At 41.4% G+C, this 27,614-nt stretch overlaps 3 protein-coding genes across 5 annotated transcripts in view; 2 read left to right on the forward strand and 1 right to left on the reverse strand.

Moving 5' to 3' along the window:
* slc67a2 (solute carrier family 67 member 2) overlaps positions 1-5,026 on the forward strand; it is a 16,443-nt gene extending 11,417 nt beyond the window's left edge. For both annotated transcript variants that reach the window (XM_077216554.1, XM_077216556.1), the window contains one exon: positions 72-5,026. In XM_077216554.1, the coding sequence (XP_077072669.1) occupies positions 72-916 (845 nt within the window). In that variant the 3' untranslated portion in view covers positions 917-5,026. The remainder of the gene's footprint in view (positions 1-71) is intronic.
* The window catches only part of LOC143723235 (nucleoside hydrolase), a 337,001-nt gene that overhangs the window by 232,980 nt on the left and 76,407 nt on the right, over positions 1-27,614 (forward strand). The gene's annotated exons all lie outside the window — the stretch shown is intronic.
* slc9a2 (solute carrier family 9 member 2) lies at positions 4,953-27,605 on the reverse strand. Of its 2 annotated transcripts, none has more exons than XM_077216553.1 (12): positions 26,966-27,605; positions 17,834-18,297; positions 14,084-14,334; positions 13,350-13,567; positions 12,636-12,835; positions 9,480-9,569; positions 9,317-9,387; positions 8,839-9,006; positions 8,550-8,655; positions 7,355-7,471; positions 6,470-6,560; positions 4,953-5,750 (listed from the first exon to the last, which is right to left on the reverse strand). In XM_077216553.1, exons 1-12 carry the CDS (start codon positions 27,234-27,236, stop codon positions 5,413-5,415), a joined length of 2,385 nt encoding a protein of 794 aa, XP_077072668.1. In that variant the 5' UTR covers positions 27,237-27,605; the 3' UTR covers positions 4,953-5,412. The 2 variants fall into 2 exon arrangements, with proteins under 2 accessions (XP_077072668.1, XP_077072667.1); XM_077216552.1 differs by having other exon boundaries at positions 12,636-12,775; positions 26,966-27,518.

Raw genomic sequence — 27,614 nt, forward strand, 5'->3', positions numbered from 1 at the left:
AAGTGATCCCTTCAGATGTCTACTACACAGCAACAAACTACAGTTTACTTACCCAGATATTGTCTTCTCAGGTTTGGTCTGGATGTTACCGTGGAGCGAGACACTAAATCACCGTATAGATGCAAATGCTAATAGTAAAACCAAAACCTATGATGGGTTAAAGAACTCAGTCCAGCAGAACTGCTCAGACAAAAACTACACTCGGCATCCTAATGCACCTGCAGTACATAGTCGAGCAAATGGAGGATGGGGCTGGAGGGACATGTCTATCTTCCAGTCTGCCTGGAGACAGCTGACCTCAGTGTGGATGCGGATCTGTATGGTGGCATCCTCGGATATGTGGGACGTGTTCCTGGTGCGGCTTTTAATGGCTGTATCTATAATGCTGTACTACAGTAACTTCTCCTTAGCGATGGAGGAGCGTTTTCAGCTCAAACCAAAGATGACTGGATATTTGATCAGCTACAGCAGTATGTTGGGAGCCCTTGCTGGCTGCTTGGTGGGACCCGTAACACAGCTCTATGGAAACAACATGTCTGCTTTATTGTTGCACTCTACAGCGCTCACCTGCACGTTGATCTTCCTGTATGCCACGGCACCCAATGTTTGGCAGGTCCTACTGACCTCCACATTTTTTGCAATCTCTACCACTATTGGCCGCACTTGCATCACCGACTTGGAGCTGCAGCGTGGGGGAGCCCAAGCTAGTGGGACGTTAATCGGAGCAGGACAGTCAGTCACAGCTGTGGGACGTGTCCTTGCACCACTGCTGTCTGGTCTGGCTCAAGAATTCAGCCCCTGTGGACCTCCTAGTTTGGGGGTCGTGCTGGGTCTGCTAGCTGTGGGCTTGCTACTCGTGAGGACTCCTAAGTGGGACAGTAAGACAAAGGCTAAAGACAAGAGTCCCAAACAATGAGGTGTAAACCACTTAAAGTGAAGGAAAGATAAAGGACTGTGATGGCAGCTGTCTTTTTTTCCTCTCAGGTAATGTGATTGTGGGAGTTTCGATCTGTATACCAGCTATAGAATGTCAGGATGTCAATGTGAGAGACGCCCGTCAGTAAGGCTGCCTCCTGTGCCGCCATGCTGAAAGAGAGCAACTGCCTGTACAAATGCAGACTGGCAGAGTCTGATGCAAAGTCTAATAAGATGAATGTTTATGTCAGAACATTTTGATGTTAAATGGTCCAACACCAATGACAAAACTAGTTTAAAACATCTCGGTTACGTATGTAACATTGGTTCCCTGAATAGGGAACGAGACGCTGCGATAGCCGTCTCTATGGGAACACATTCGGTGTGACGAATGTCTGAAGCCTTAACACCATCATGCCATTTATTGGCCAGTAGCACTTAACACCGCCCAATAAGTACATCACGTAGGCTTCATATCAGCATGCTATGCACCATTTCATCAGATTTCTGTGACGAAGGAAGCAATTATCGAAAGGTATGTGAAAGGCCGGAATCGTAGCGTCTCGTTCCAAATTCAGGGAACCAATGTTACATAAGTAAACGAGACGTTTCCTTTCATAGGTTCACTTCAACGCTGCGATAGCCATCGCTATGGGAACAATATACCATTATGCCTTCCCATACCTGAAGATAGCTAGAAGTCTGAGAAAAGAGTCTGCACATGCAAATTAAACCTGCGAGCCAGGAGCCATCTTCACATCCAGACCACAGAACTTGATAAAGGTGTTCGGAGAGGATCATCATGCCGCAACACAAATATCTTCCAAAGAAGAGCCCTTAAAGAGCCTGAGAAGAAGCCATTCCTCTGGTGGAATGAGCACGCACACCTAGAGGGAAAGCCATGCCATACGCCTCATAGGTCGCAGAGATAACCTCTATCACCCAATGAGACATCCTCTGTTTGGTGACAGCAGCTCCTTTGTTTTTACCGCAAAAACAGTGCGGTTTTGACAACTGTGTGGTTGACATAGGTCTTCAACGCCCTCACCGGGCAAAGGCAAAGAGGTTGTACATCACTCCCAGTCCCCGAATCAGGAGGGGAAAAAGCCTCCATGACCACCTGCTGAACCGAAATGCGACGCAACCGTAGGAATGTACCCCGGCCTAGGTCGAGGATAGAGCCACCAAAAAGGACCATCTTAAGGGTCAAAAACGTATCTGACAATATACCACCTCCAGTGGCTCAAATGGATGGCCTGCTAGACCCTTCAGGACAATAGATAGATAAAGTGGAAGGGGCTGTCCCCGCTAAAAAAAAAATCCAACTCCGCACGAACTGCAGTATTGAACCTACAGGGCAATGAACTGGGTCCAGGTCACGCTGCCTGCACCAAGAGGTAAAAAGCTTCGACTTAAAAGCATTCAGGCACCTCGTAGAGGGGGCCCTAGAGTCAAAATTGGTGTCTGCAATCTCAGCCGAGAGACCAGAACTGCCTCCTAGTCCGTGAGGGATGTGTCTGTCGTGATAGTTTTAGGACAACAACACGCAAAAAGCTGGACTCATTTGAGCCTCTGCACTTAATCACGACTCAGCATAGAGGCTGGCAGTGAGGTGAGATCCCTTGGCTTTCGATCCACCACTGCAATGGTCTCATGTGGAGCACGCCCAACTGAACTAAAGGGGACGCTGCTGCCATAAGACCCATCAGTGTGCAGCATAAACCTACATGTTCGTGCGAGGATCCAAGCCAAAAGTAATCCTAGACTCTTCAGTGATTTAGTAAGAAATCTCAATGAGCTAATTCTGAACCTTGTGATTGAGCTAATATCAGCCAATCGTCCAGATAATTCAAAATTCAGACACCCTGGGGCCACAACGGGGCCAGAGTCATGTCCATACACTTTGTGAGTGTTCGAGGAGCCAAAGCCAGTCCAAACTGAAGATTGCAGTATTGGTAAGCTTTGTTCCAAAAGCAAACTTCAGGAACTTCCTGTGTCTCTTGATGATCTGGATGTGGAAGTACGCATCCTTAGATCGATGTTCACGAACCAATCTCCGGTTTGGATTGAGACAAGATGGACTTTAACGTCAGCATTTTGAATTTGCTTACTCCAAGATTTAGGTGACGCAAGTCCAAATCGGATGCAAACCAGGGTATTTCTTAGAAGTGACAGCATTTCTTGTCTAAAGGTCAAGATTTTTCCCATTGTGGGAAAAATCCTGCCGAAACGGGTGGTCACCGTAGAAGGTAGATGGTGTAACCATAGAAAAGACTGATCCTCCCACGTGAGGCCCCAAGACACCTGAGTGGTGGGAAAAAAACTCCAAAAGCTAAGGCGTGGAGAATAGTCAAAATCAGTCCGAAATGCAACAAGCGGCGTAACAGGCTGACAGAGAAGCAAATACATTTAGAGGTTGCCATAGGAAATTGTTCTTAAGCGCTAACACATTCACTCAAATATTCCAGCTCAACGCAACAGCGGAGATAACAAGAACAGAGTAATTAGTCATGCAAATCACTTTTGGTAGCAAGTGCAAAACATTTATAGTGCATGTATGCTCTAGCACATAAATGCAGCAAGTCATGTGAAGCGATTCGATCACATGACGTGAGGCTGACCATGGTGAGCACTAAAATAGCTTGCCATATGAAAATTACTCTTACATGTGAACTCATTCACACAATTGTTCAGCTCAATGCATTTTCAGTTGGGCTGACAAGAATGGAGTAATTAGTCATGCAAAATAGTGTTGGTAGCATGAAGCGCCAAAAACCATGTTGCATGATAAATGTGGCTGATGACAGTAAAATAGCAGTCCCATTGACCAAATCGCCAGAAAGAAAATCCTCAGAAAGAAAGCGAGTCTAGAGCACAACACTTACAAACACAAGTTATCACAGAGACAACAATCAGATAGGCCGCTATAAGCTCCACTCACCTGTCATCATGAGCTTGTGATGAACATGTCGCAATGTATCCATACACTTTCGGAAATTCATTGTGTCCGCCTGAGAGAAGTAATATACTGCTCTAAAATAGCAGGCTTAGAACACGAATCTCTTTCCGACGGGCAACAGAAAATTCTCTTCCTGAAGGAAATGAAAGCTGATGAATTGGCACGTAGCATATTAATATGAAGCATTTGTGACGGATATCTTCGGGCGTTGTTTAGCGCCACTGGCCAATTAATGGCGTGATGGTATATGGGCTTCAGACATACATCACAACGGAGGTGTTCCCATAGCGACGGCTATCACAGCATTGAAGTGAACCTATATGGGAAACCAAGGATATTCTTTCAAAACATCAGAAGTGGGACATTCATCGTTGAAAAACTTATCTGTGTTCCCTGGCCAAATTTTACACTAAAAGTCTAATAAACATGAAAGGTAAGGCGTATATGCTTCCAAGAAATCAATTTAGCATTTTAGGAGGGATAAACTTTACTATAGGATTGAGTTTTACCTCACTGTGGCATTGATACTCGTTTTACCACTATTTATCATTGGTGTACTTCAGAATACGCACTTCCTTCTGTAGTTCTCCAAAAGCTAGCAATAATGTTTTCCATAAAACTATACAAAAACTAAACAATAGATCAGATACACTACTGTTCAAAGGTTTTGGGTCAATAAGATGACGTTTTTGTTTGTTGTTTAATAATATTGTTCAGCAAGGATGCATTATATTAATCAAGTGACAGTGAAGATATTTTAAAAAAGATTTCATAAATGCAATATTAAAATAGAAAAGTTATTTTAAATATATTGTAATGATATTTCACACTATTACTGTTTTTACTGCATGTTTGATCAAATAAATGCAGCCATGGTGAACATAAGAGACTTCTTTCAAAAACATAAAAAACTTGTATCAACCCCAAAATTTTGAATGGTAGTGCATGTGGGGGAAATGTTTATTTTGTTTTAGCATTGTTTTTGTTTCAATTTTTATCATCATCTAAATTTATGTTTTACAATTATTACTTTAAATTTAATGTCAGGAATTGTGTTCACACCTGAGAAAAATAACACTTTTTTTGTTTTGTCTAAGAACATAATATTTTATTTTCCAACAAATGAAAATAAAAGTAGACTGAGCCTACAAATTCCACTTTCATGGATCAATAAATTGTTTAATTTCACAGATTCATATTTAGCTGTGCCTAAATAATGTAATTAACTTAAATCCAGTTAAATCTCTGAATAGCAATATTTTAGTTCCAAAAGCTAACGTTCAATTCAGTGAATTACAAAAAATAATAATAAAAAACTTGTATATGACAATGCACTCAATTTAAATTAACGTGAAGCATACAGTTTGTGGTTTTAAGACCTATATTTCACAATTTCTGTCGTAGAAAGCTTTTATGTAAATTTTCACATAGGAATATTTTATGATTGTGTTTAACATGGAGTAAATTCTTCCCTTTCTCTCCAGTGTAGGTGTTTTAGTTTGCTTCAAAATTGTGTGATTTCATCCACATATAACAGATCAGTGTGGTCTCCTCATCAAAGGCTGTTGCACATCATTCTGCGGTTCCTGTACCCCTGTGTGGGGAGACAGCCATAATTGCTGCTCTTCACCCTCACAGTCTTTGCCACTATAGTTTCTAGATGAGCCATGAGGCAGATTTGATGTCTGATGCCCTGAATGGCTGATGTTTGACCTCAGATGTGACGTCCTATAGCCCCTCTGCTCCTCATTTTGTTCATCCAACGTGTTCACAGAGGAAGCTAGAGGCATCACTGCTTTAGATGACAATCTCTGTGGATGCTTGAACATAGGCCTGGTTGACGGATAGTCAATCTCGGTTTCTGTATCACCATCTCCTAGAAAGATACTTTAGATTACTATCTATATTACCGTCATTATACAGATGCTTAAAATCAATATAGTTATGAAAATCCCTTGACCTAAATCGTTGTAATATTTGCAACTCTGTACTAGATGTTCATTAGAAAAGCATGACAAAATATACATGACAAAAAACACAAAAACAAATTCAAATAAATGTTGTTCTTTTGAATTGTCTATTATCCAAGAACCCTTAAAAATGTATCAGTTTCCACAAAAATAGTAAGTAGCACAACTGTTTTCAAATTGGATATTAAAAATAAACATTTCTTGACCAGCATGTGACAGTGAAGACTGGAGTAATGATGCTTAAAAATGTTAACTTTGCCATCACAGGAATAAATTACAGTTTCAAATTATTTTAAACTAGAAAACCGTTATTTGAAAAAGGTTTTACTATAGTTTTGATCAAATAAATGCAGGCTTACTGAGTGTAAGAGACTTCATCTTAACGAATCTTACAGACCTCACACTTTTGAACGGTAGTGGATATATTTCACTCCATCATGTTGAACAGTATTACATTGTGAAGAGACAGAATGGAGGTCTTGTACATAATCTATGAGATCATCTACTGTATGTAAGTCAGTTGCTGTCTATATGCAAAACATGTAGAATCTGTTTTGCTACAAGGACCAGAGGGTGAAATAGAGATATTTTAATTCCTGCTATATAATACTGTATATTCTCTCACCGGTGTGACCGAATCTCCTCGGGGGAAATCCAGACTTCAGACTCTGACCCATCGGCAGAGACAAAAACTTCTGGGACATTTTTGCAGCATTCTGGTGTGGCAGAGAAGAGCAAGGAAAGGGTCCATGACAGAAAATAAGGCTCTCATGTCCATATTAAGAAGTATATACAGATCCGGTGGGTGAAAACTTTGGAACAGGATGAAGATGTCCACATTTTCCTTATTTTGTTTAAATATCAATTATTTTTTATTTAATACTGCCCTTAGAAAAAGCAACTGAAGAGATGTACATGCTTCCATGAAGACAAATTTAGTACAATTTACACTCATCTTCAAATTCAAAAGGTTTTCACCCCCCGATCATGTTTCCTCCTGAAACATCAGTTTTGAACCTTTTTTTAATAGTTGTTTTGAGTCCCTAAATTGTCCTGAGTTTGAAATAATGGATCTCAGAATTATACAGTTATTGCTGGAAAGGGTTCACATTTACAAAATATGCTGGAAAACTGAAACATTTTCGGGACCTGGAGGATTTTTCTGAAGAACATTTGGGAGTTTAACTGCTCAGGACAAACAAGGGACTCAGGAACAACCATCATAAAACAAAAAAACAGTTGTGGATCATCCAGGTAACGACACGCAGTATTAAGAATCAAGCATAAACTTTTAACGGGGTCATTTTTATAAATTCAGCAAATTTTTTGTCTTGTGGATATTGTCAACATCTTTTATGCAAAATATCTTATTCAGGACAGTAAACATTTTAGACATTTCATCAGTGCAACGTGTTCTGATTTTAAATAGCAAAAACCAAAAGTTTTTGTCTATTTTTTTTTTACCCTGTATAAATAAGTGCTCTGTATAAATTTATGTAGTGTTACATACAGTGCCATGGAAGCTTCCAGCTCTGAGGCTGCGACGTAAACTTGTGTGCCGTCTCATCAGGATCTCTCTGGCTGTGACATCATTGGGTAATGAATGCTTATTGGTATAAGACACTGTCTGTTAAACATAATGGATAAAAAATATTTACATCACAATTTGTGAAATATTGCAAGGCACAATAAAGTAGTAAAAGGGACATTATCAACAATTTTATGTCCCACTACTTATTCCACATACTAAATACTACTGAATCATTTAAGACAACATTGAACTTTTTCTATAAAACATGGTAGTTTCTGTTCATTGTAACATTGGCTACTTGTTTCCGGACCCAATAACGTCATACAAATGCGTTATATCTAAATGTTGGTCAGTACCCTAAAATAAATTAAAATTCTAATTCTGGTGTCAAATTTCAGCTATGGCACTGGGATGTTCTGAAACTTCCTATTGAGCATTTGACCCTTTTATTTGTGTTGTTTTTTGTTGAAACCTTTATGATAATTTATAAAAATGCACCTTCAGTGCATTACTTTGCATATTGTTACAAATAGTATAACCAGTCCTACTCGACCTGTTCCGAGCGATTCAAACAGGCATCTCCGCCTCTTGAGGCCAGGGGAGTGAGGTTTACCCACACAGTTCTCACTAGCTAGCCTCCTTTACACTCACCCCCTAAACCTCACTCCCATATGGGTCACGGCACCAAATGTAACTTGACCTGCTCCGAGCGGGATTCAAACCGGCTTCTCTGGCATGGGAATTACAGTCTCTAGAAGCTCGCTTCTTGAGGCAAGGGGAGTGAGGTTTACCCTCACAGTTCTCACTAGCTTGCCTTCTTTACACTCACCCTGTAAACATCACTCCGGGTCACGGCACCAAATATAACCAGTTCTACTCTAACTGCTCCGAATGGGATTCGAACGGTGTGTCCGGCAAGGGTGGTGGTCGCAAAAGAATGCTAGAAAGAAACGGTAAAGACCACAGTCTCTAGCTTCGGTATCTATCGTCAGTCGCTAGAGCGCATCTTGAGGCCAGGGATGTGAGGTTTACCCAGACTGCTCTTAATAGCTTGTCTCCATTACAATAGCAAAGCAATGGTATAAACATATTAGCTTTAAATTTAAAATAACACCTAATATATTTTTTAGTACTTTCCAATATTGTAATTTCAGGACTTTCTGTCACAACTCACCCTCTGTCTGATCTTGTACATGTTTTTTGATAAGAGCTCATGCATACTTGTGACATCAGATGACAAGAACTTCTTCTTGGACTGTGAGGCATTCTTTGTGTCTTCACTATAGTAAATGAGAACAGAGAACATCAACAGTAAGCAAATCGTTGGGATTCTCCTGTGACTTCTAGAAAAATGATTAATCTATTAATGTAAGCTAAATTCAGCAACAAAGCAAAACCAGTTTCTGAGATATCTGAGAAGCATAGAACAGGAAAAGAAGTGACTGTGCAAAAAGGAGACATACTGTAATGGAATTAAAGAGGGAGCTGCACTGATGTCACCAGACATTGTGTCCATAATCTCCATGGCGTTCTGAAGCTCCAGTTTCTTATACAGAGCCACAATGCTCGATTCTGGACGAGTATCACGGATTAAAATCTTCCGAATGATCCGGTTATTAAACTTCATGAACCTGAAAATCAAAGATTTTATAGATCAAAACAAATTAATCTCACAATCAAAATCACATAAAGTAGAGTGTACTGGACTTTATATTTAGCTTGTACATACAAACTGAGTCACTAAATAAATGTCCTTTATCCATTCAGATCTTTTTCCAAAATTGAACATAACTAGGGTAATAGCTGTGTCAGTAACTACATGACCCAGAAAAATTTCTACTAAGCCACAATCAGTTATTTTATATAACTTTTCTTTTATATTCAGAAAAGCTGTGTAGAGGAAAAAATACCTAAAATGTAAGAGTCTACAGTAACTCTTACTTGTCTTTCCAGTAGTAGTGACTCCATTGTCCACATAGATCTTCTATGCCTGAAACAGTGTGCTCCATTAACTGAAACAGAAATGCATCAAGACCAAATAAACTGATTAAGATTATTCATTAAGTGTGTTTAAATTAAATTAATGAAACCACTGAAAACATACCCTTTTGTGAATCTCAACACTGATGGTCTCTTGGTTTCGATTAGTCTTACGGACATTCATTAATTTTAGAAGAGGTCTTATTGTAATTCCCTGCAAAGAGAAATAGTCTTTACTATACACTACCATTAAAATTTTTTCGGTAACACTTCATTTTACAGTACGTGCACTTTCAATGTACTTACAGTGTTCTTACCACAAAAGTAATGAGTAGTGTAAGGTGGGTTAAGTTAAGGTTTAGGGGTAGGTTCAGGGTTAATACCTAGTTAGTCTCATTACTACAATAAGTACATAGTATGTTCATGCGAAACAGGACTGTAAAACAAAGTGCTACCAAGTTGTCTTACATTTATTCAGCAATTAAAAGTAATTGATTTTCTTACAATAATGGCATTTATATTGTTACACTTTTTTATTTCAAATAACTGCTGTTCTTTTCAACTTTCTATTCATCAAAGAATCCTCAATAAATGTATGACGTTTCCACAAAAAATATTATGCAGCATAATAAACTGTTTTCAACATTGATAATAATAAGAAATGTTTCTTGAGCAGCAAATAGGCATATTAGAATGAATTCTGAAGGATCATGTGACATTTAAGACTGGAGTAATGATGATGAAAATTCAGCTTTGCATCACAGGAATTAATTGGCCTCAAAACATAGACTACAGTGCGCCTGCTCGGAGACCGACAATGGTTCCCCTTTTACCATCGGCGAGAGCGAGGATTAAACCAACATGCCAGCCACAGAGTCCACTCCAGTGAGAGAAACTCCTGGGTCTGTTCTAGTGATAAATTCCTGCGTCAGTTCCTGTGAGAGAAATTCCTGTGTCTGTTCCAGTCAGAGAAATTCCCCAGTTCGTTCCAGTGAGAGAAATGTCCCAGTCCGTTTCAACGAGAGAAATTCCCGAGTACGTTTCAGTGAGAGAAGTTCCCAAGTCCGTTCCAGTGAGAGAAATTCCTGAGGCTGTTCCAGTGTGTGAGATTCCTGAGTCCGTTCCAGTGAGAAATTCCTTAGTCCGTTCCTGTGAGTGACGCCCAGAGAGTTCAGCACTGACGATAATGGCTCTGGCATTGTGTCTCTGGGCCACACCCGTCCACTCCAGCCCCTGACCAGAGTCCGCTCCAGCCCAAGAGCGCTTTCCAGTGTCTGCTCCAGCCCAAGAGTCGCTGCTGCATCTCGTGCCAACTTTCCTTTGTGCTGCAACCAGCGACCATGACAATTGCTGTTTTTACTGTATTTTTGGTCAAATAAAAGCAGCATTGGTGAGCATGGAGTATGTGTTTTTGACTACCTCTGGAAGTGGTCGAAAGTGGACAATCTCAAGACATTTTAGACCCCGTTTACACCTTTATTTAGTGTCATCTAGTTGTGATCTGATTGACCAAAGCGCATAACGCTTAATGTCAGGTGTAAACCTCATATTCATGGCCTAACACCAATGCAAGTGTTGAACAAATATATGAACAAGTTAATGCTGTACTTGTAAAGATGGTTTATACAACCCCAAATCAGAAAAAGTTGGGACATTTTGTAAAATGCAATAAACTCAAGAATCTGTGATTTTTTAATTCTATTTAACCTTTTATTAACTGACAGAAGTACAAAGAAACGTTTGCCAATGTTTGCACTGACCAACATAATTGTATTTTGTAAATATGAACAAATTTTGATATTGATGGCTGCAACGCACCCCAAAAAAGTTGGGACAGAGACCAAATAAAAGTGAAAAGATTATCCAAATTAGATTATCCAACTCTTTTGAAACAGTCCACAATGAGCAGGTGAATTGGTAATAGTTGAGGGTATCGTGTTTGGGTGTAAAAGTGCTTCTCAGTCTTTTTAAGCAAAGATGGGTCATGGCTCATCACTTTGTGCCAAATATCTTGAGAGAAATGTCAAACAATTAAAAAATCAAATTTTTTTGTCTGGACCAAAGTCTGGTCTTTAATTGTTGTCAAACAATTAAAAAAAATCACATTTCTCAATGCAAGATTGCAAAGAATGTATGCCTTTCATCATCTTCCATACCTAATATTGTCACAAGATTCAGGGAATCCAGAGAAATCTCAGTTTGTTTAGGGCAAGGCAGTAGACCTCTGTTGAATGTGCGTGACCTTTGAGCCCTCAGATGGCATTGCACAAGATACCATCATGCTAATCCGTTAAATACAGCCACATGTGCTCAGGAGTAATTTGGAAAACCATTTGCACTGAACACAGTCTGACGCTGCATCAAGAAATGCCACTTGAATCTCTGTTACGCAAGGAGAAAGCTTTACATCAATTCTATGTGGAGATGCCGGCGAGTTCTCTGGGCCTGAGCTCATCTCAGATGGTCTAGAAGACACTGGGAATGTGTGCTCTGGTCAGATTAGTCCATGTTTCAGCTTGTTTTTGGGAGAAAAGGACATCGAGTTCTCAGTCCCAAAGATGAAAGGGACCAACCAGACTTTCACCAGCAACAGGTGCAAAAGCAAACATCTGTGCTGGTATTGAGGTGCATCATTGCAAACGGTATGGGTAACTTGCATTATTGTGAAGGTACCATTGACATGGAGGCATGTATTTGGATTGTACAGAGACATAAACTGCCATCAAGATGACATCTTTCCTGGGAAGCAAGACAATGCCAGGCCTCATTCTGCACATGCTACAACTGGGTGGTTTCTAGACACTCTGCACCATGGAAGGGATGTGCCTGCCTGTTTACTGCAGTCCAGATATGTCTCTTATGGAAAATGTATGACCCATCATGAAAAGGAGAATCAGGCAACGATGACCACAGACTGTTGAGAGGCTGTCGTGTATCAGACAAGATTGGGCAAATATTCCACTAGCAAAACTCCAACAATTAGTATCCTCAATTTCCAAATGATTAAAAAGTGTAATTAAAAGGAAAGGTGAAGTGACACAGTGGTAAACATGTCTCTGTCCCAACATTTTTGGGGTGTGTTGCAGCCATCAAAATCAAAATTGGTTCATATTTACAAAATACAATTATGTTGGTCAGTGAAAACATTGGAAAACGTTTCTTTGTACTTTTGTCAATTAATAAAAGGTTAAATAGAATTAACAAATCACAGATTCTTGATTTTGTTTGAAAGCAAGCACTTGTCAGTTGCTTAGTTGACTCAGTTTTTATGTAAAGGTACCTGAATGAACACTGTGAAGATTATGACGACAATGGTGCATGTGATGAATAGCTTCTTGTGACCAATGCTCTCAGGGAGAGTGAAGGCCAAGGCAAAGGACACGGCCCCTCTCAGCCCACCATAGGTTAAACCAAACTGATCTTTGAAGTTAAAAGGAATTGTACGGAAGGGGTTAATGATCTGCGTTAGGACCAGGATTCCTACAAGAAAATGGAAATATAATAACATTTGAGCCAGTAGCTCAAGTTATGTCATTTCAGATGACAATTTGTATATGTTCCAGACATACTGTTAGTCTGTGCATTAGTGGTGTGGAATTTACAGGTTACATCATTAGACCAGGCACGTGGCAACAAGTAACCATCTATAGGATTCGTTGAATCATTCCTAAAGTTTGTAAGCTCAAAACACTTATTCATTCAGGAACAACAAAAAACTGTTTGATGCTCGAAGACATGACTATTGACTCTGCTTTGACTGGATCTATTTCTGTAAAATAAGCAAACTAACGTGTGTACTGTATGTTACTTATATTTATTGTATATTGAATTGTTTGTTAAAAGTAATATCAAATAGCAATAATCACAATCATGCTGGTGTGTCAACACAGCATTGTTTAATTGTAACCAATGACAATAAGAAAAGGACCTGGTACTATTAAAAACTTCCTAATAATTTGAGAATTTGTTATAATTTGCAAATGATCTCCCATACCCAGGCCTCTCCAAAGCAGAGCAAATAGCAGAGTAAAGAGTATGTAGCCCCAGTTCCATTCGTGCTCTGTTGTAATGGTAACAACACCCAGGAAGAAAAAGATCAGAGTTTCTGACACACTTCCAAGCATCTTAATGACATGGCGAATAGTAGTGCAGGAATTCTGGGATACATTATCCTCCACGTAATACTTCATAGTCAAAGCACAGGTTACAATACTGTAGAAACAGGAGCACAACATTCAGGAAAATTTATGTTATTTTCAAATATATGGAAGCAAGCTTTTACTCAGCTGAAAGGTGAGGTTTTCAGAACTTTCCTACTGTTCTTACAAGGTTCTCTCAAAGTTATGAATAAACATCCTTACAGTAACATTAATATAATGTTTGTTCAAAGTTATCTGGTCTTTAATAATGTTCCCAAAACAGTAGCACAAAAACATTATCTATACAAAGTTCATGGAAACATTTTAGTTGGATGCCAGTCAAACATTTTTAAATGTTATTACCTGTTTTTGAATGTTCAGAGAAATTCAAAAGTAACAATCCCATAATGTTTGCAAAATGGAACGTCTGCATTACCAAGAGAACAACTTTCTTTAAAGCATTTAAAAAACTTGATGTTTTGAACAGTCAGATAACGTTCAGAATTAATGTTTTATAACTTAAATGGTAACGTTAGCAAAATGCTCTTCGAACATATTTGTGTTAGCTGGGTAAGGACCCCTTACTTACGCCATGATGCTGGAGATGGCAAAGAGCTCAGCTAAGAGGTAGGCCAGGTAACTGTACATGAAGATGATTAGAGGCTCGATCTCTCTCACTTTTCCAGTAAAGCGTGTGGTGAAGGCTGCCACAAAGCCAAACAGAAGGCCGAAAAACACACCACCCAAACCCACCACAAAAAAACTGCCTATGTCCAGAAAAACTTCTCCAGCTTCAACCTCAGGCATCACTGCTACACGATTGAAAATATTATACAGAACCTGGAAAAAAAAAACAGTGAGAACATTACGGTTACCAATGTAACCCCCGTTCCCTGAAGGAGGGGACGGAGACATTACGTCAATTGACTGACGCATTGGGATCTCGCCTTCGAGTTGTAACAAAATAAGTCAATGTACATTGGTATGGCAAGCCACTCCCTGTACATACGGTTATATAAGGCAGCCTGCAACTCACTCATTCAAGTTTGCACAGAGGATCTGAGACAGGCGTTGACTATCAGTTAGTCACGATCGAAGTTATGTCAGAACTGACGGATGCATTGGGATCCCTATGGAAAAGCGTCACAACCACTGAAAATCGCATAGACCTCTGTACCTGGTGGGACGGAAGTACATAACTTTCCAAGGGGATGATCGTTAGCATGATCGTTAGCTGCTGTTCCTTTCTGTTTTACCCTTATACAGCCCTGACTGGTTGGATAACACTAGGGAAACGTGCCTAATTCAGATGGAATGGCACGCTACGGAGACCACATCCTGCCCGTAGGGATGTAACATGTGGAAATACACATATGGACTGACCAGTAGAGCAGTGCTAAATATGGAAAATCCCTGCGGTAGGTCCTGTCTAGACAGGGGTAGAACCATTACCAATGCAGAGATGGGGCAGTGTTTCCCTGCCCAGGGAGAGACATGGGTTGATGGGGAAACTGTACTGTGGAAGAATAGACATATAGGATTACCAAGAGGGAATCATAATATATGGGGCATCTAGCTCAGTGAATTCATGAATTCAGGCAGTTCAGCACTGACTGGGCACACTCGTATGTGAGACCAACTACATACCGAGAAAAGAGATACTCTGCGAAAGCCCACTTCTCTTAGCGTTGCAAGGGCTGCCTCTGTGACTTTTGTGAAGACGTGGGTCAACAGAGACAGCTCAAAGGAGAGGACAGAGTACTGAAATGCCTGACACTCGGACGCAAAGCATAGAAACGGTCTGTGTCGAGGTAAAATCGAGACATAAAAGTACACGTTCTTGATGGCAAACGCACATGAGGATGTGTCTCTGTGTTAACATCTTGAATGGAAGCTTGTGACGGGCCCAAAAGTGGGTACCGCTGGCCGCTGAGCCAGCGATGGGACAGAAATTATGAAACTTTTAAAGATTCTCCACCCGGCCTCCACCTCCACCCTGGTGTACTTGCTTGGCAGCAAGAGCGGCCGAGAACTTATAGGCCTTGGATGGGAGGTGTGGGCGATTCCGCCAGGTGGCAGCACTTTGCGGGCATAAATTCACCACAATCACGGGGGGTAGGAAACGTCCGCATCCAGAAACACACAGGTAGAATGCCATCTTGAAAAAGACACCACATCACCCATGCTTGCTCTTTTAGGGAAAACTGCTCTTTTAATAGTTGAAGCGTCCAGTGATGAAATCGCTGCACTTACCTATGCAAGTTTGCTCTTTAACTGCGAGCACTGCTGAATGCGCCATCTCTCCAACTCAGAACTGCTTCCCGCTCTTGTCAGCTCACACGATAGATGATTTACCAAATCATAAGTAAGTGTCTGGCTCTGCTCGGCTCTGAAGCGAAAGCTTGAATGAGTGAGTTGCACACTGACTTATATACAGCTATGTACAGGGAGTGGCTTGCCATGCAAATCTCACTCGCCAATGTGCATTGGCTTATTTTATTACCACTCGAAGGTGATTAGGCTCTCAGGCGAGATCCCAATTTGTCAGTCAGTTCTGATGTAATGTCGAACTAGACTGACTGATAGGGAACTACTGACATGTACACAATACACAATTGATGCACAAATACAACACTTTTAAAAGGATTTTTTCCAACTGATGAATGATAAAAACATTTAAAGCCAATCAGAATCCAGTTTCGAAGCTACAGCACAAGCTTATAATAAACATAACATTGTGTGTTGGCATGGATGCTAAATAATAGGGGTGTGACGAGATCTCGTACCACAACATCTCGCGAGACTAAAATGTGGCGAGATTTCCCGTAGAGGTAAAAGCTGTCTCGCGATATCGCCATGATGGAGCGTGAGGGTGAAATAAGCATAAAATATTCCACCGCTACACTCACATTCGCTTCAACTGTTGTTTTGCTGTTTTTATAAAAAAATAAAAACCATTATAAACTAATGTAAAAGTCTGCTCTGCTCATCCAGTAACGAGAAGCCGTCAGTGCAGTAAGAATCACAGTTCACTGACCCACATCAAGATATTAGGTCTGGGAACTCACCATGGCATGCCTCAATCCGAGGGGCGGGATAAACGGTTGTCTTCACGCAATAGGATAGCGCTACAATCAAACAGAGCAACGAACAGTTGTGGCTGAGTGAGTCCCATGCGTTTTCCCACCAGCAGAGCTAGTTGATATATAATTACTTTTTTTTTTATTAAAAGTTTTAAAAAATTAAAATCGGCAAAACTCCGAACACATCTTCCTTTTTTAAGAATGACTTAAGTGCTGTTCTTTGTTCTTTTCTCAAAGAAAAGCTTAACTCCAAGTCGATTCAAAGCCAAAGACAACTGTTCGCCAGCAGCAGCAGTCATCTTCTTTGTTTTCAAGTAGTAGGGAATTCCCGCGGAACCGTCACAACTCTGGTGTCATTATGTTAAGCCCGCCAACTCTATACACGATTTGATTAGCCTGACTAGAGTTTGGCTACGCGATCACAAATTTAAAAGTGAAAGTAAAATATTGCATATTGTTTTCTTTCAAGGCATTTGATAATTCATACTCATTAAGTAGACCTAAAATGACATGCATTAGAAGATTACTAGTTAAATGTTAAAACATTTCAAAATGCACCTACAGAAAATTTTTCCAGTCAGGAATTTTGTCATTGAGGATTTCTGAAAAAATCTTGTCTCGTCTCGTTCTCGTGAACCCAATCTCGTGTCTCGTCTCGTGAGATAAGTGTCTCGTCACACCCCTACTAAATAATTATTGTTTAGTTATCTTTATAGTTATTGTTCTTGGTGTGAACAGGCTTTAAGTATACGACTTCAAAACATACTTGATCAGTACAAATTCCTTAAAACAATAAATACTTACAGTAATAAAGTACAATTAATCAAATACTTTGCATCCCTGGTAATTGTAGCACATAGTATTATAAAATCACACAGAATTTTGTTGTTTGTTTGTTTGTTTGTTTGTTTGTTTCAGAGGATTACAGTGTCAAGGAGAAGCCAAAACACTGCTCTGAATTTTTTTATCTGAATTCGAAAGCAAAATTCACAAAAAAGTCTCTCTAACTATTCTAGCTATACGATTATTTTCCTCCTTGCTATTGTAGTTAAAATGTAATAAAAAGTAAGATATTTAATTGTGCCTAAATAGTTGTTTTATGTTTGACATAAAAAAGAAAGGTGAGATTAAATTCATAGCTTCTAAAGCTAATGTATTGCTCTGAAGTAGCCTATGTTTTATTCTTAGTCCCAAATCCCTTTCGTTGACTCACACTTCATTTGGTTTTGTATGTCAAGATTGCAAACATCACTTACCACAGTGACAGCATCATTGAACAGGCACTCTCCAAATACAATAATATAAAGCTGCTCGTGGATACTGATGTCCTCAAACACAGTGAGCACAGCAACCGGTTCCACTGTTGAGATGATCGAGGCGAAGAGTAGGTTCTCCTGCAGGCTAATGTCCTGTACACCAAAAGCCTCGATCTGGCAGACGGCAAACAGGGAGATGCCAATGCCAATGGAATTCCACAAGGTGCCAACAACAGCAAACCACAGCACCGTGCCAAAATTCTCAAAGAAAGGCCGAGTGGGCATGAAGTAGCTTGAGTCTAGAACAATGGGTGGCAACATGTAAAGGGAAAAGGCATTGGAGGTAAGCACTGCCGGTGGCTCCTCATTCACTGAGTGCAAGATTCCCCCCACTATGAGACCAATGGAGATCAGCAAACAGGATTCTGGCACCCAGACCGTGATCTTATGGTAGACATGGAATCCTATTTAGAAAAAAAGCAATACATAATACATAACAGTTAGTTCTGGTCCTCATATCTGATTGGCTGAGAGGCCTTCCAGGAGGGATAATATTTCCACAGAATCACTGGGAATGTTTACGTTTCCCTCATCTTGTCTGAATCCATTGATGAAGAAAGCAGTTACACACACAAAAGATTTTTTTTAAGAATGTGGTTGTTTCTTTTATATTTACATACCGTCAATCTGTTGTTTCCCTTACTAAAAATAAGTATACATCAAGCTCATTTTATTACATATACTTAAGTAAAGTTCAAGTATATTTTAAGTATACTTTTTGTTGTAAGTATCCCATTTACTAGTGGTGTACTTGTAAGTGTACTATTTCAATACTGCTTGGGACTAAATGCCCCCTTTTTTAGTGTATGAAACTTTTAAGTAAATGTAACAGTAGTAAACTTTGAGTACACAACTAGTTTACAACTATTTTTTTTTAACTATGTGTACAACAAGTGAACTTATATTGTATACTGATATAGTCAAATACTTCTAGCGCATTTTTTTGTTAAAGTACAATTTGAAGTATACTCTCAGTAAACTACTAGTCTAGTAAAGTTTTCTCTAAGTGAACTTAACATCATGCTGTTCTTATAGTTTAGTATTTATTATTTCAGCACTTTTAGTATACCACTGTGTTCCCAATTAGTTATAAATTTTTATTCTAAGTTAAAGAAAAACCTTTAACTGTACTTTAAATAGATTTTAAGTAAATCCCTATGTACTACACAAACTACACAAACATTCAGAACTCAGTATAGGAACATATCTATTTTCTTTATAAATCAATATTTTCAAACAATGTAAGTTAATAAGACAGTAAGTAAAACTGTGTGGAAAGAAAATATTGAATAGGCTACTCAATCAAAAGAGCACAATTAAGTCAAGTACTTAGCATACTTATTTATACTTTAATAGTATTTAGTATATCTCGATATAGAATCAAAAGATTAAAGTGTCCAAATATACTTTTCTGTCAGTATAAGTATCCTGTCAGGTATACTTAAGTGTAAATTTAAGTGTATTTCTGAGAAGTACACATAACGTAGACAAAGTACAAAGTATACTTTCTTATTTTTTGCTTAAAAGAAGTAATAGCACATTTGAATACACCTCTAGGGATATAAGAGTTCCCTGAGAGGGAACTCGAGCTGCGTTGAGACGCGGTGGTAACGCTCTGCATGATTGCGTCGTAAAGCACGTGTATAATCAGTCCAATGGAAGAGCTAGACGTCATAAGCGGGTGACGTCATAGACCGGGAAGCTATAAAGCACACCTGAAAACAGACCGCGACAGCTTCTGTGCCTTCAGCAAGCGATCTGTGTATTCTGTCCTTGTCATATTTATTGTTGTCTGTCAAATTGCAATATATATATAGTATGGCAAAAGATAGCAAGCAGCTTCGTGTTGTTCCCTGCCCACGTTATATCACGGGTGGGGACACACATCAGCTTTCTGGTACTATTTGGGAGTGGAGCATGCCACAGTCAGTTCTCGAGTGGGCTGACTGTTGCCGATGCACGGCGGCGACTCGCATTTTGGGGTTCGCAAACGGATCTGACAGCGGGGGTTGGGGCGGGGGTTGGGTTAGGGGTTGGGACGGGCCCCGCCCTATCTCAGCTTTCACCTGCCAGATCCAGTGCTGGCGATTCCAGTTCCGAGGAATTGAATAATTAAAGATATTAAGAAAAAGACAGATGTTTGAGTTTTCAATAAATGAATAAATAAGTCAGCTCATAACTCTGTTGAATAAAGAGGAGCTTTAAAAGGTGGTTTTTCTAGTGCTGTTGCTAGTTAAATATTTTCTGGCCAGCTGAGCATTATGAGAGTGAAAAAGAGTTTATTAGATGAAATATATCTAAAAAAAGAAAAAACTCTGTATCTCAGCCTCCTCGTCGGGGACTGCCGTTTTTTCCCTATCTCCACACCACACTGAGGTGTCGAGATCGTGGAATAAGCCGGTGTCTATTTTATGTGTTTAATGCCCAAATGTCTTACTATAGTAATGCTATGGGTATTAAGCATTATGGTATGACAGTGCCTCGGGTTAAAGAGACGCTTGCTAGCTTTCTCTCTCCCGAGTCGGTGTCATCATTTTTAACCCTGACGTTACCCACCAGCCATCTTAAATAAATAAAGAAAAATTTTATTAGGCAGCGCTGGTGGGTGAATTATAAAGACATGGATGAATGTGAGGTTGTCAGCACTGACGCTATTCGAGAATTGCGTCGTGCAAAAACAGATCAACTATACTGGGGAGGGACGGTTTCGAGAAATCGTTTCTCCTCTGCGTCCTCTCTGAGGAGGGTCGCAGCACGGTCAGTTCGGTTGTTTTCCTGCTGGTTGCCACGGAGTGATATGTTTATATATATATATATATATATATATATATATATATATATATATATATATATATACGTTTTTCTGATTTAAAAATAAAGAAAAATAAGATAAAATTATGTCTGTTCTTCTGGACGCTCCGCTTTCAAAAAACTAAGAAATAAACCATTCAGCGGCATTCCAGAGGTTTCTTCCTCACCAATCTAATGTTCCTGAGACTGCTGGGCGGAGCAGTCTCGGTCTACTAAGCTCCTCGCAGCACAAAGTGCAAAACGAGCATCGCCATTTGGGTCCTCCACAATCGAGGGGGACTTGGGGTGGCGGTAGCAGTCTAGCCAGTTAGAGATATGCAAGATCTGAGGACCATTTTATCTCTAAAAAAGCTTGGACAAATAGGAAGCCCTGACGCCGAGGCTATCAAGCTTCTAAAGGATGGTAGGGATGGTTTTGAGAAATCGTTTCTCCTCGGCGCCCTCTGGGGTGCGACTCTCTGAGGAGGGTCGCAGCGCTGGCAGTTCGGTTGTTCCCTGCCGGTTCGCCGTTCAGGGCACCGAGGGTTCAGCGTCCCCATACGATCGTCCGAGGAGGGTCGTAGGAACTAAGTTATTTAGAGGTAGGCAAGATCTGCGGACTGTCGTCATCTCTAATAAAGCTTAGACAGGAAGTCCTGTCGTAAAAACGAGGCTATCAGGCTTCTGAGGGCTCCTCCGGGGCAGGGACGGTTTTGAGAAATCGTTTCTCCTCGGCGCCCTCTGGGGTGTGACACTCTGAGGAGGGTCGCAGCGCTGCCAGTTCGGTTGTTCCCTGCCGGTTCGCCGTTCAGGGCACCGAGGTGTCAGCGTCCCCATACGATCCTCCGAGGAGGGTCGTAGAACGGTCAGTTCGGTTGTTCCCTGCCGGTTCGCTGCTTCAGGGCACCGTAGTGACTGTTCAACCAAATACAGAGGCCAGTCTTGGGAGACTGGTTTCCCCTAGTAGAATTTCTGGCAGCGTGGAAACTACTGCCACATATTTCTCGGTGCGTCCTGCACACTATAGAAAAGGGTTCAGAATTCGGTTCTTGTCCGCCCAGATTTCTAGGGTGTAGCAATGTTCAGGGAAGAAGGAGGCGGGAACCGGCGAACAATCAATATATACTTTATTTCAAATAAAATAAACAAACTAAAATACCGCCAGCAGCCCCTCGCGGACGACTGCTGGCTTACCCAAAATAAAACATAACGGCCAGCAGCCCCTCGCGGACGACTGCTGGCTAAAATAAAACACAAATACAAAAACCAGAACAACTAAAATCAGGCCTGTTCCTCTCTTGATCATTAATGTCGTCGCTCCCCCTTTATGCTTCCGCTCCTCCGTGGAGATGCGAGACCGGTGTGCTAAACAGGTGTTGCTCATTAGCAATCGCACCACCGGCCTCGCGCCGTTCTCTCACGTCCCTCGGCCGTCCCTCGCCACATAGGGGTCCTCCCCACTGTGGTGGACCCTGAGCAGGCTTTGGTTATGGAGCAGGAAGTACTGGCACTTCTGCAAAAGGAGCTGTAGAAGGGGTTCCTCCTCCCGGCAGACAGTCAGGGTTTTACTGCCATTACTTCATTGTTCCAAAAGAGGATGAGGGGTTGCGTCCTACTCTAGACCTGCGTCAATTAAACAGCAGGTTTCAGAATCTTAAGTTCAAAGTATGCTTATGCTAAATATGATTGTGTCACAGACTCAGTCCGAGGACTGGTTTGTCACAATAGACTTAAAGGGCGCTTACTTATCTATCCATCCTCATCACAGGAGATTCCTGAGGTTTGTTTTTAGGGGCGAAGCATACCAGTATCGGGTTCTTCCTTTCTGCCTAGGTTATCACCCCGCACCTTTTACAATATGCGTGGACGCAGCTCTGGCTCCTCTGAGATTCCAGGGCATTCGCGTATTAAATTAAACCGACGATTGGTTGATTTTAGCTCAGTCCGAGCTTTTGGCAGTTCAACATCGAGATGTCGTTCTGTCCCACATAAGGGGGTTGGGGTGCGGCTCAACACCAAAAAGAGTGTACTCCTCCCAGCTCAGAGGACCACTTTTCTAGGTGTATTATGGGATTCGACAACAATGCAAGCACGTCTGTCTCCTGCACGTATTTCTGCGATTCTCACAGCCGTAAAGAATGTAAAACTAGGTCAGTCACTCACTGCAAAACAGTCTCTGAGACTGTTGGGGCTCATGGTAGTTGCGTCCAACGTAGTTACTTTTGGCCTTCTGTACATGAGACCCCTGCAGTGGTGGCTCGGGACCAAGGGGTTTTCTCCGAGGGGAAATCCGTTTTCGCATGATCAAGGTCACGCGGCTATGCCTTCGTGCCTCGGTCATGTGGAAGAAACCTTGGTTCCTCGCCCAGTGCCAGTGCTGGGGGCTTCTTGTCGACGCGTCACGCTATCGACGGATGCTTCCCTCACAGGATGGGGGGCGGTCATGAGTGGCCGCTCGGTGAAAGGTCTTTGGCTGGGGCTCATGGCAGTTGCGTCCGACGTAGTTACTTTTGGCCTTCTGTACATGAGACCCCTGCTGTGGTGGCTCAGGACCAAGGGGTTTTCTCCGAGGGGAAATCCGTTTTCGCATGATCAAGGTCATTGCCTTTGTGCCTCGGTCATGTGGAAGAACCTTGGTTCCTCGCCCAGGCCCAGTGTTGGGGGCTTCTTGTCGACGCATAATGCTATCGACGGATGCTTCCCTCACAAGTCGGGGGCAATCATGAGTGGTTGCTCGGCGAAGGGTCCGGCTAACACACTGATGGTCTAGTATATCAGAGCAGATATCCTGTTGAGGCAGGGGCTGTGGCCCGGGGAATGGAGACTTCACCCCGAGGTGGTGGAGCTTCTTAGGGAGAACTTCGGTCAAACTACAAGTCGACCTTTCGCATCGCTTGTACAATGCATTGCCCTTGTGGTTCTCCCTCACGCATCCAGCTCCGCTTGGACTGGATGTGATGTAATAGGTGTGGTTGCCGCTACACCTATACGCTTTTCCCGATATCTTTGCTCCTGGGAGCTCTGGAGTTGTGGATACGTGGGCTCAGCCTCTGAGGGGGCCCAGCTCATAGATTCAGGTCTCTCGACCATACTCCGGTCTAGAGCTTCCTCCACGAGAAGACTAAATATGCTGTTCTCTGCCTGGTGCAGAGAACGCCTTCTGCATCTTGTTTCTGCCCCGTAGGTACAGTACTTGATTACTGTATGAATGTTTCTTTACTGGGTTATCTCTGAGGAGAGATCCTTAATTTCGTCTTCTCCGTGGTACATGAGGCTGAGGCCTGCACGTACTTGGATTTGCCCCTGCTATGGTGATAGTATTTCTTCACCCCAGGTCAGGTTGTATTTCTAGGTCCCTACTAAATGTGCAGGTAATTTGTGCAGCAGGCCTTCTGTCCTCCACCTTTAATACCCCAGATCAGGAAAAACTTAATCTGTTACGCCCCGTCCGGGCTTTGGATGCGTATGTCCACAGAGCTGCTCAGTTGCGTATATCAGAACAATTATTTGTCTGCTTCGGGTCACCTAAGATAGGTTACCCGGCATCTAAACAGATGATGAGCAAGTGGGTAGTTGAGGCTATCACACTTGCTTATGAAGCGGCCGGACAGCCTTCACCTATGGCTGTTCAGGCCCATTCTACAGGAGTATGGCTGCCTCTAGGCTTTAATTTCGGGTGTTCCCCTTCAGGACATTTGTAATGCGGCAGGCTGGTCCTCACCACATACATTGTCAGATTTTATGACTTACACCTCTCCACTCCTGGGGCTAGGTTGCTTGCTTCTTTGTGTGCGCAAGGACTTCACACAGAACGGGCATTTGTCTTTATGGCGTAGTGGGTATGGGGTTCCCACCGCGTCTCAACGCAGCTCTAGTTCCCTTGAAAGGGAACGTCTCAGGTTACGTATGTAACCCTGGTTCCCTGAGAGGGAACGAGACGCTGCGTTTTCCTGCCATACTTCCTGTATGCCCTGATCGACTTGCTTCAGGCTTTTTCAGAAGCTGTCGCGGTCTGTTTTCAGGTGTGCTTTATAGCTTCCTGGTCTATGACATCACCCACCTATGACGTCTAGCTCTTCCATTGGACTGATTATACACGTGCTTCACGACGGAATCACGCAGAGCGTTCCCACCGCGTCTCAACGCAGCGTCTCGTTCCCTCTCAGGGAACCAGGGTTACATACGTAACCTGAGACGATATCACACTCCCAGTTGTGCGATAATGGCTCTATATCATTACGGCTATAATTATATACCCAAACATGTAAAAGTGAGTCAGAGAAATACATTCATGAATTAACTGTGGAAAATGAACATAGTTATAATGGAAAATAATTGTAAGTACCTTAATCAGAGGGTAATGATCTCCAGGACTTATAAATATAGACCTATATAGGTATAATCCGTTTTAATATTATTTTACATTTTAATTTAACTACAGAATAAAGTTACCATTCCGACTAACCATTACATGTGACAATTTTTTTTTAAATAGCCTAAATAAAAAGGATTGTAGTGAGAAATGTTGCTAGTAACAACCGGCATAGATACTATCAATGCTACATATGTATGCTACTAGTAAAACTGAAACAGATTTGGTACTTAACAGTCTAAAGGTCCTTCTCAAAAAATTTGAATATTGTGATAAAGTTCATTATTTTCCATAATGTAATGATAAAAATTAAACTTTCATATATTTTAGATTCATTACACACCAACTGAAATATTTCAGGTCTTTTATTGTTTTAATACTGATGATTTTGGCATACAGCTCATGAAAACCCAAAATTCCTATCTCAAAAAATTAGCATGTTTCGTCCGACCAATAAAAGAAGTGTTTTTAATACAAAAAAAGTCAACCTTCAAATAATTATGTTCAGTTATGCACTCAATACTTGACGGGGATCCTTTTGCAGAAATGACTGCTTCAATGCGGCGTGACATGGAGGCAATCAGCCTGTGGCACTGCTGAGGTGTTATGGAGGCCCAGGATGCTTCGATAGCGGCCATAAGCTCATCCAGAGTGTTGGGTCTTGCGTCTCTCAACTTTCTCTTCACAATATCCCACAGATTCTCTATGGGATTCAGGTCAGGAGAGTTGGCAGGCCAATTTAGCACAGTAATACCATGGTCAGTAAACCATTTACCAGTGGTTTTGGCACTGTAAGCAGGTGCCAGGTCGTGCTGAAAAATGAAATCTTCATCTCCATAAAGCTTTTCAGCAGATGGAAGCATGAAGTGCTCCAAAATCTCCTGATAGCTAGCTGCATTGACCCTGCCCTTGATAAAACACAGTGGACCAACACCAGCAGCTGACATGGCACCCCAGACCATCACTGACTGTGGGTACTTGACACAGGACTTCAGGCATTTTGGCATTGCCTTCTCCCCAGTTTTCCGCTGCTTCTCTGTAGCCCAGGTCAGGCGCTTCTGCCGCTGTTTCTGGTTCAAAAGTGGCTTGACCCGGGGAATGCGGCACCTGTAGCCCATTTCCTGCACACGCCTGTGCACGGTGGCTCTGGATGTTTCTACTCCAGACTCAATCCACTGCTTCCGCAGGTCCCCCAAGGTCTGGAATCGGTCCTTCTCCACAATCTTCCTCAGGGTCCGGTCACCTCTGCTCGTTGTGCAGCGTTTTTTGCCACACTTTTTCCTTCCCACAGACTTCCCACTGAGGTGCCTTGATACAGCACTCTGGGAACAGCCTATTTGTTCAGAAATGTCTTTCTGTGTCTTACCCTCTTGCTTGAGGGCGTCAATGATGACCTTCTGGACAGCAGTCAGGTCGGCAGTCTTACCCATGATTGCGGTTTTGAGTAATGAAACAGGCTGGGAATTTTTAAAAGCCTCAGGAATCTTTTGCAGGTTTTTTTAGAGTTAATTAGTTGATTCAGATGATTAGGTTGATAGCTCGTTTAGAGACCCTTTTCATGATATGCTAATTTTTTGAGATAGGAATTTTGGGTTTTCATGAGCTGTATGCCAAAATCATCAGTATTAAAACAATAAAATACCTGAAATATTTCAGTTGGTGTGCAATGAATCTAAAATATATGAAAGTTTAATTTGTATCATTACATTATGGAAAATAGTGAACTTTATCACAATATGCTAATTTTTTTAGAAGGACCTGTATATCAAATTAGTCTATATTATTTTTATTACTATTATTAAATAAATAAATAAATAAATAAAACCAATAAGCTACTAACATCAAAAAGACACTAGTTAGTTTAAAATAATATATTAAAACAGCTTTTCATAGAACGTGTCATTGCTCACCTATTTTGGCAAAGGAAGCAAGCAGCACCCATAAAGTAATCTCAAACGGAATCTGGATACGGGTGTAATTCAGTGTAAACATCGTTTGGGTTGTTTTGCCGGGATCGGGATCAGCATCCGTCTCACCCATTGTTTTCCAAGGGGGTAGTTTAGAAGGAGCGGTAGTCGGTCTATAAGCAACATTGCCATTTGCTCCATATTCTGATACAAACATTACGCACAAAATCAAAAGGGTAAGATGAGTCGTCCTTACATCAAATGTATGCACCATATTTTATCTGATTATATGCCAGAAGTTGACATAAAAAGTAGCCGAGGCACACCGTAAATATTTTAGAACATAAAAAGTAAATGTTAAAATCGTTTACATTCCTGCAAAGTCCCTTCATATAAGCCTATAAACGTTCTTGTTTCTTTGGTAAGTCATTACACAACGATCGTCCTTTGTGTGTGATGATCCACACTGTCTCGACTGGATTTTGGCTCCACCTCCACCTCCAACTGCAGCAGGTAGGCTAAGTGTGGTCAGATCAGACGAGGGCCGGTCGAGGACAAATGCCACTCCTGATTTCTCTGTACTTGCCTTTGAAATAGTTTTGCTTCCTTCATAGTTCTCTGAAAAGATTTTTTTAAAAGAGATAACCTGTTC

This window comes from Siphateles boraxobius, unplaced genomic scaffold, assembly GCF_051911475.1.
Source record: "Siphateles boraxobius isolate OS27281-9 unplaced genomic scaffold, OSU_SipBor_1 7, whole genome shotgun sequence".
Classification (NCBI taxonomy): domain Eukaryota; kingdom Metazoa; phylum Chordata; class Actinopteri; order Cypriniformes; family Leuciscidae; genus Siphateles; species Siphateles boraxobius.

Coding starts and splice junctions, on each gene's coding strand:
- slc9a2 (XM_077216553.1), bottom strand. CDS start 27,236: ATGGTGCATACATTTGATGTAAGGACGACTCATCTTACCCTTTTGATT. Junction 9,570..12,635: donor TCTTCACAGTGTTCATTCAG/GTACCTTTACAT, acceptor TTCTCTTTGCAG/GGAATTACAATAAGACCTCT. Junction 8,656..8,838: donor CCCTCTTTAATTCCATTACA/GTATGTCTCCTT, acceptor CATTTACTATAG/TGAAGACACAAAGAATGCCT.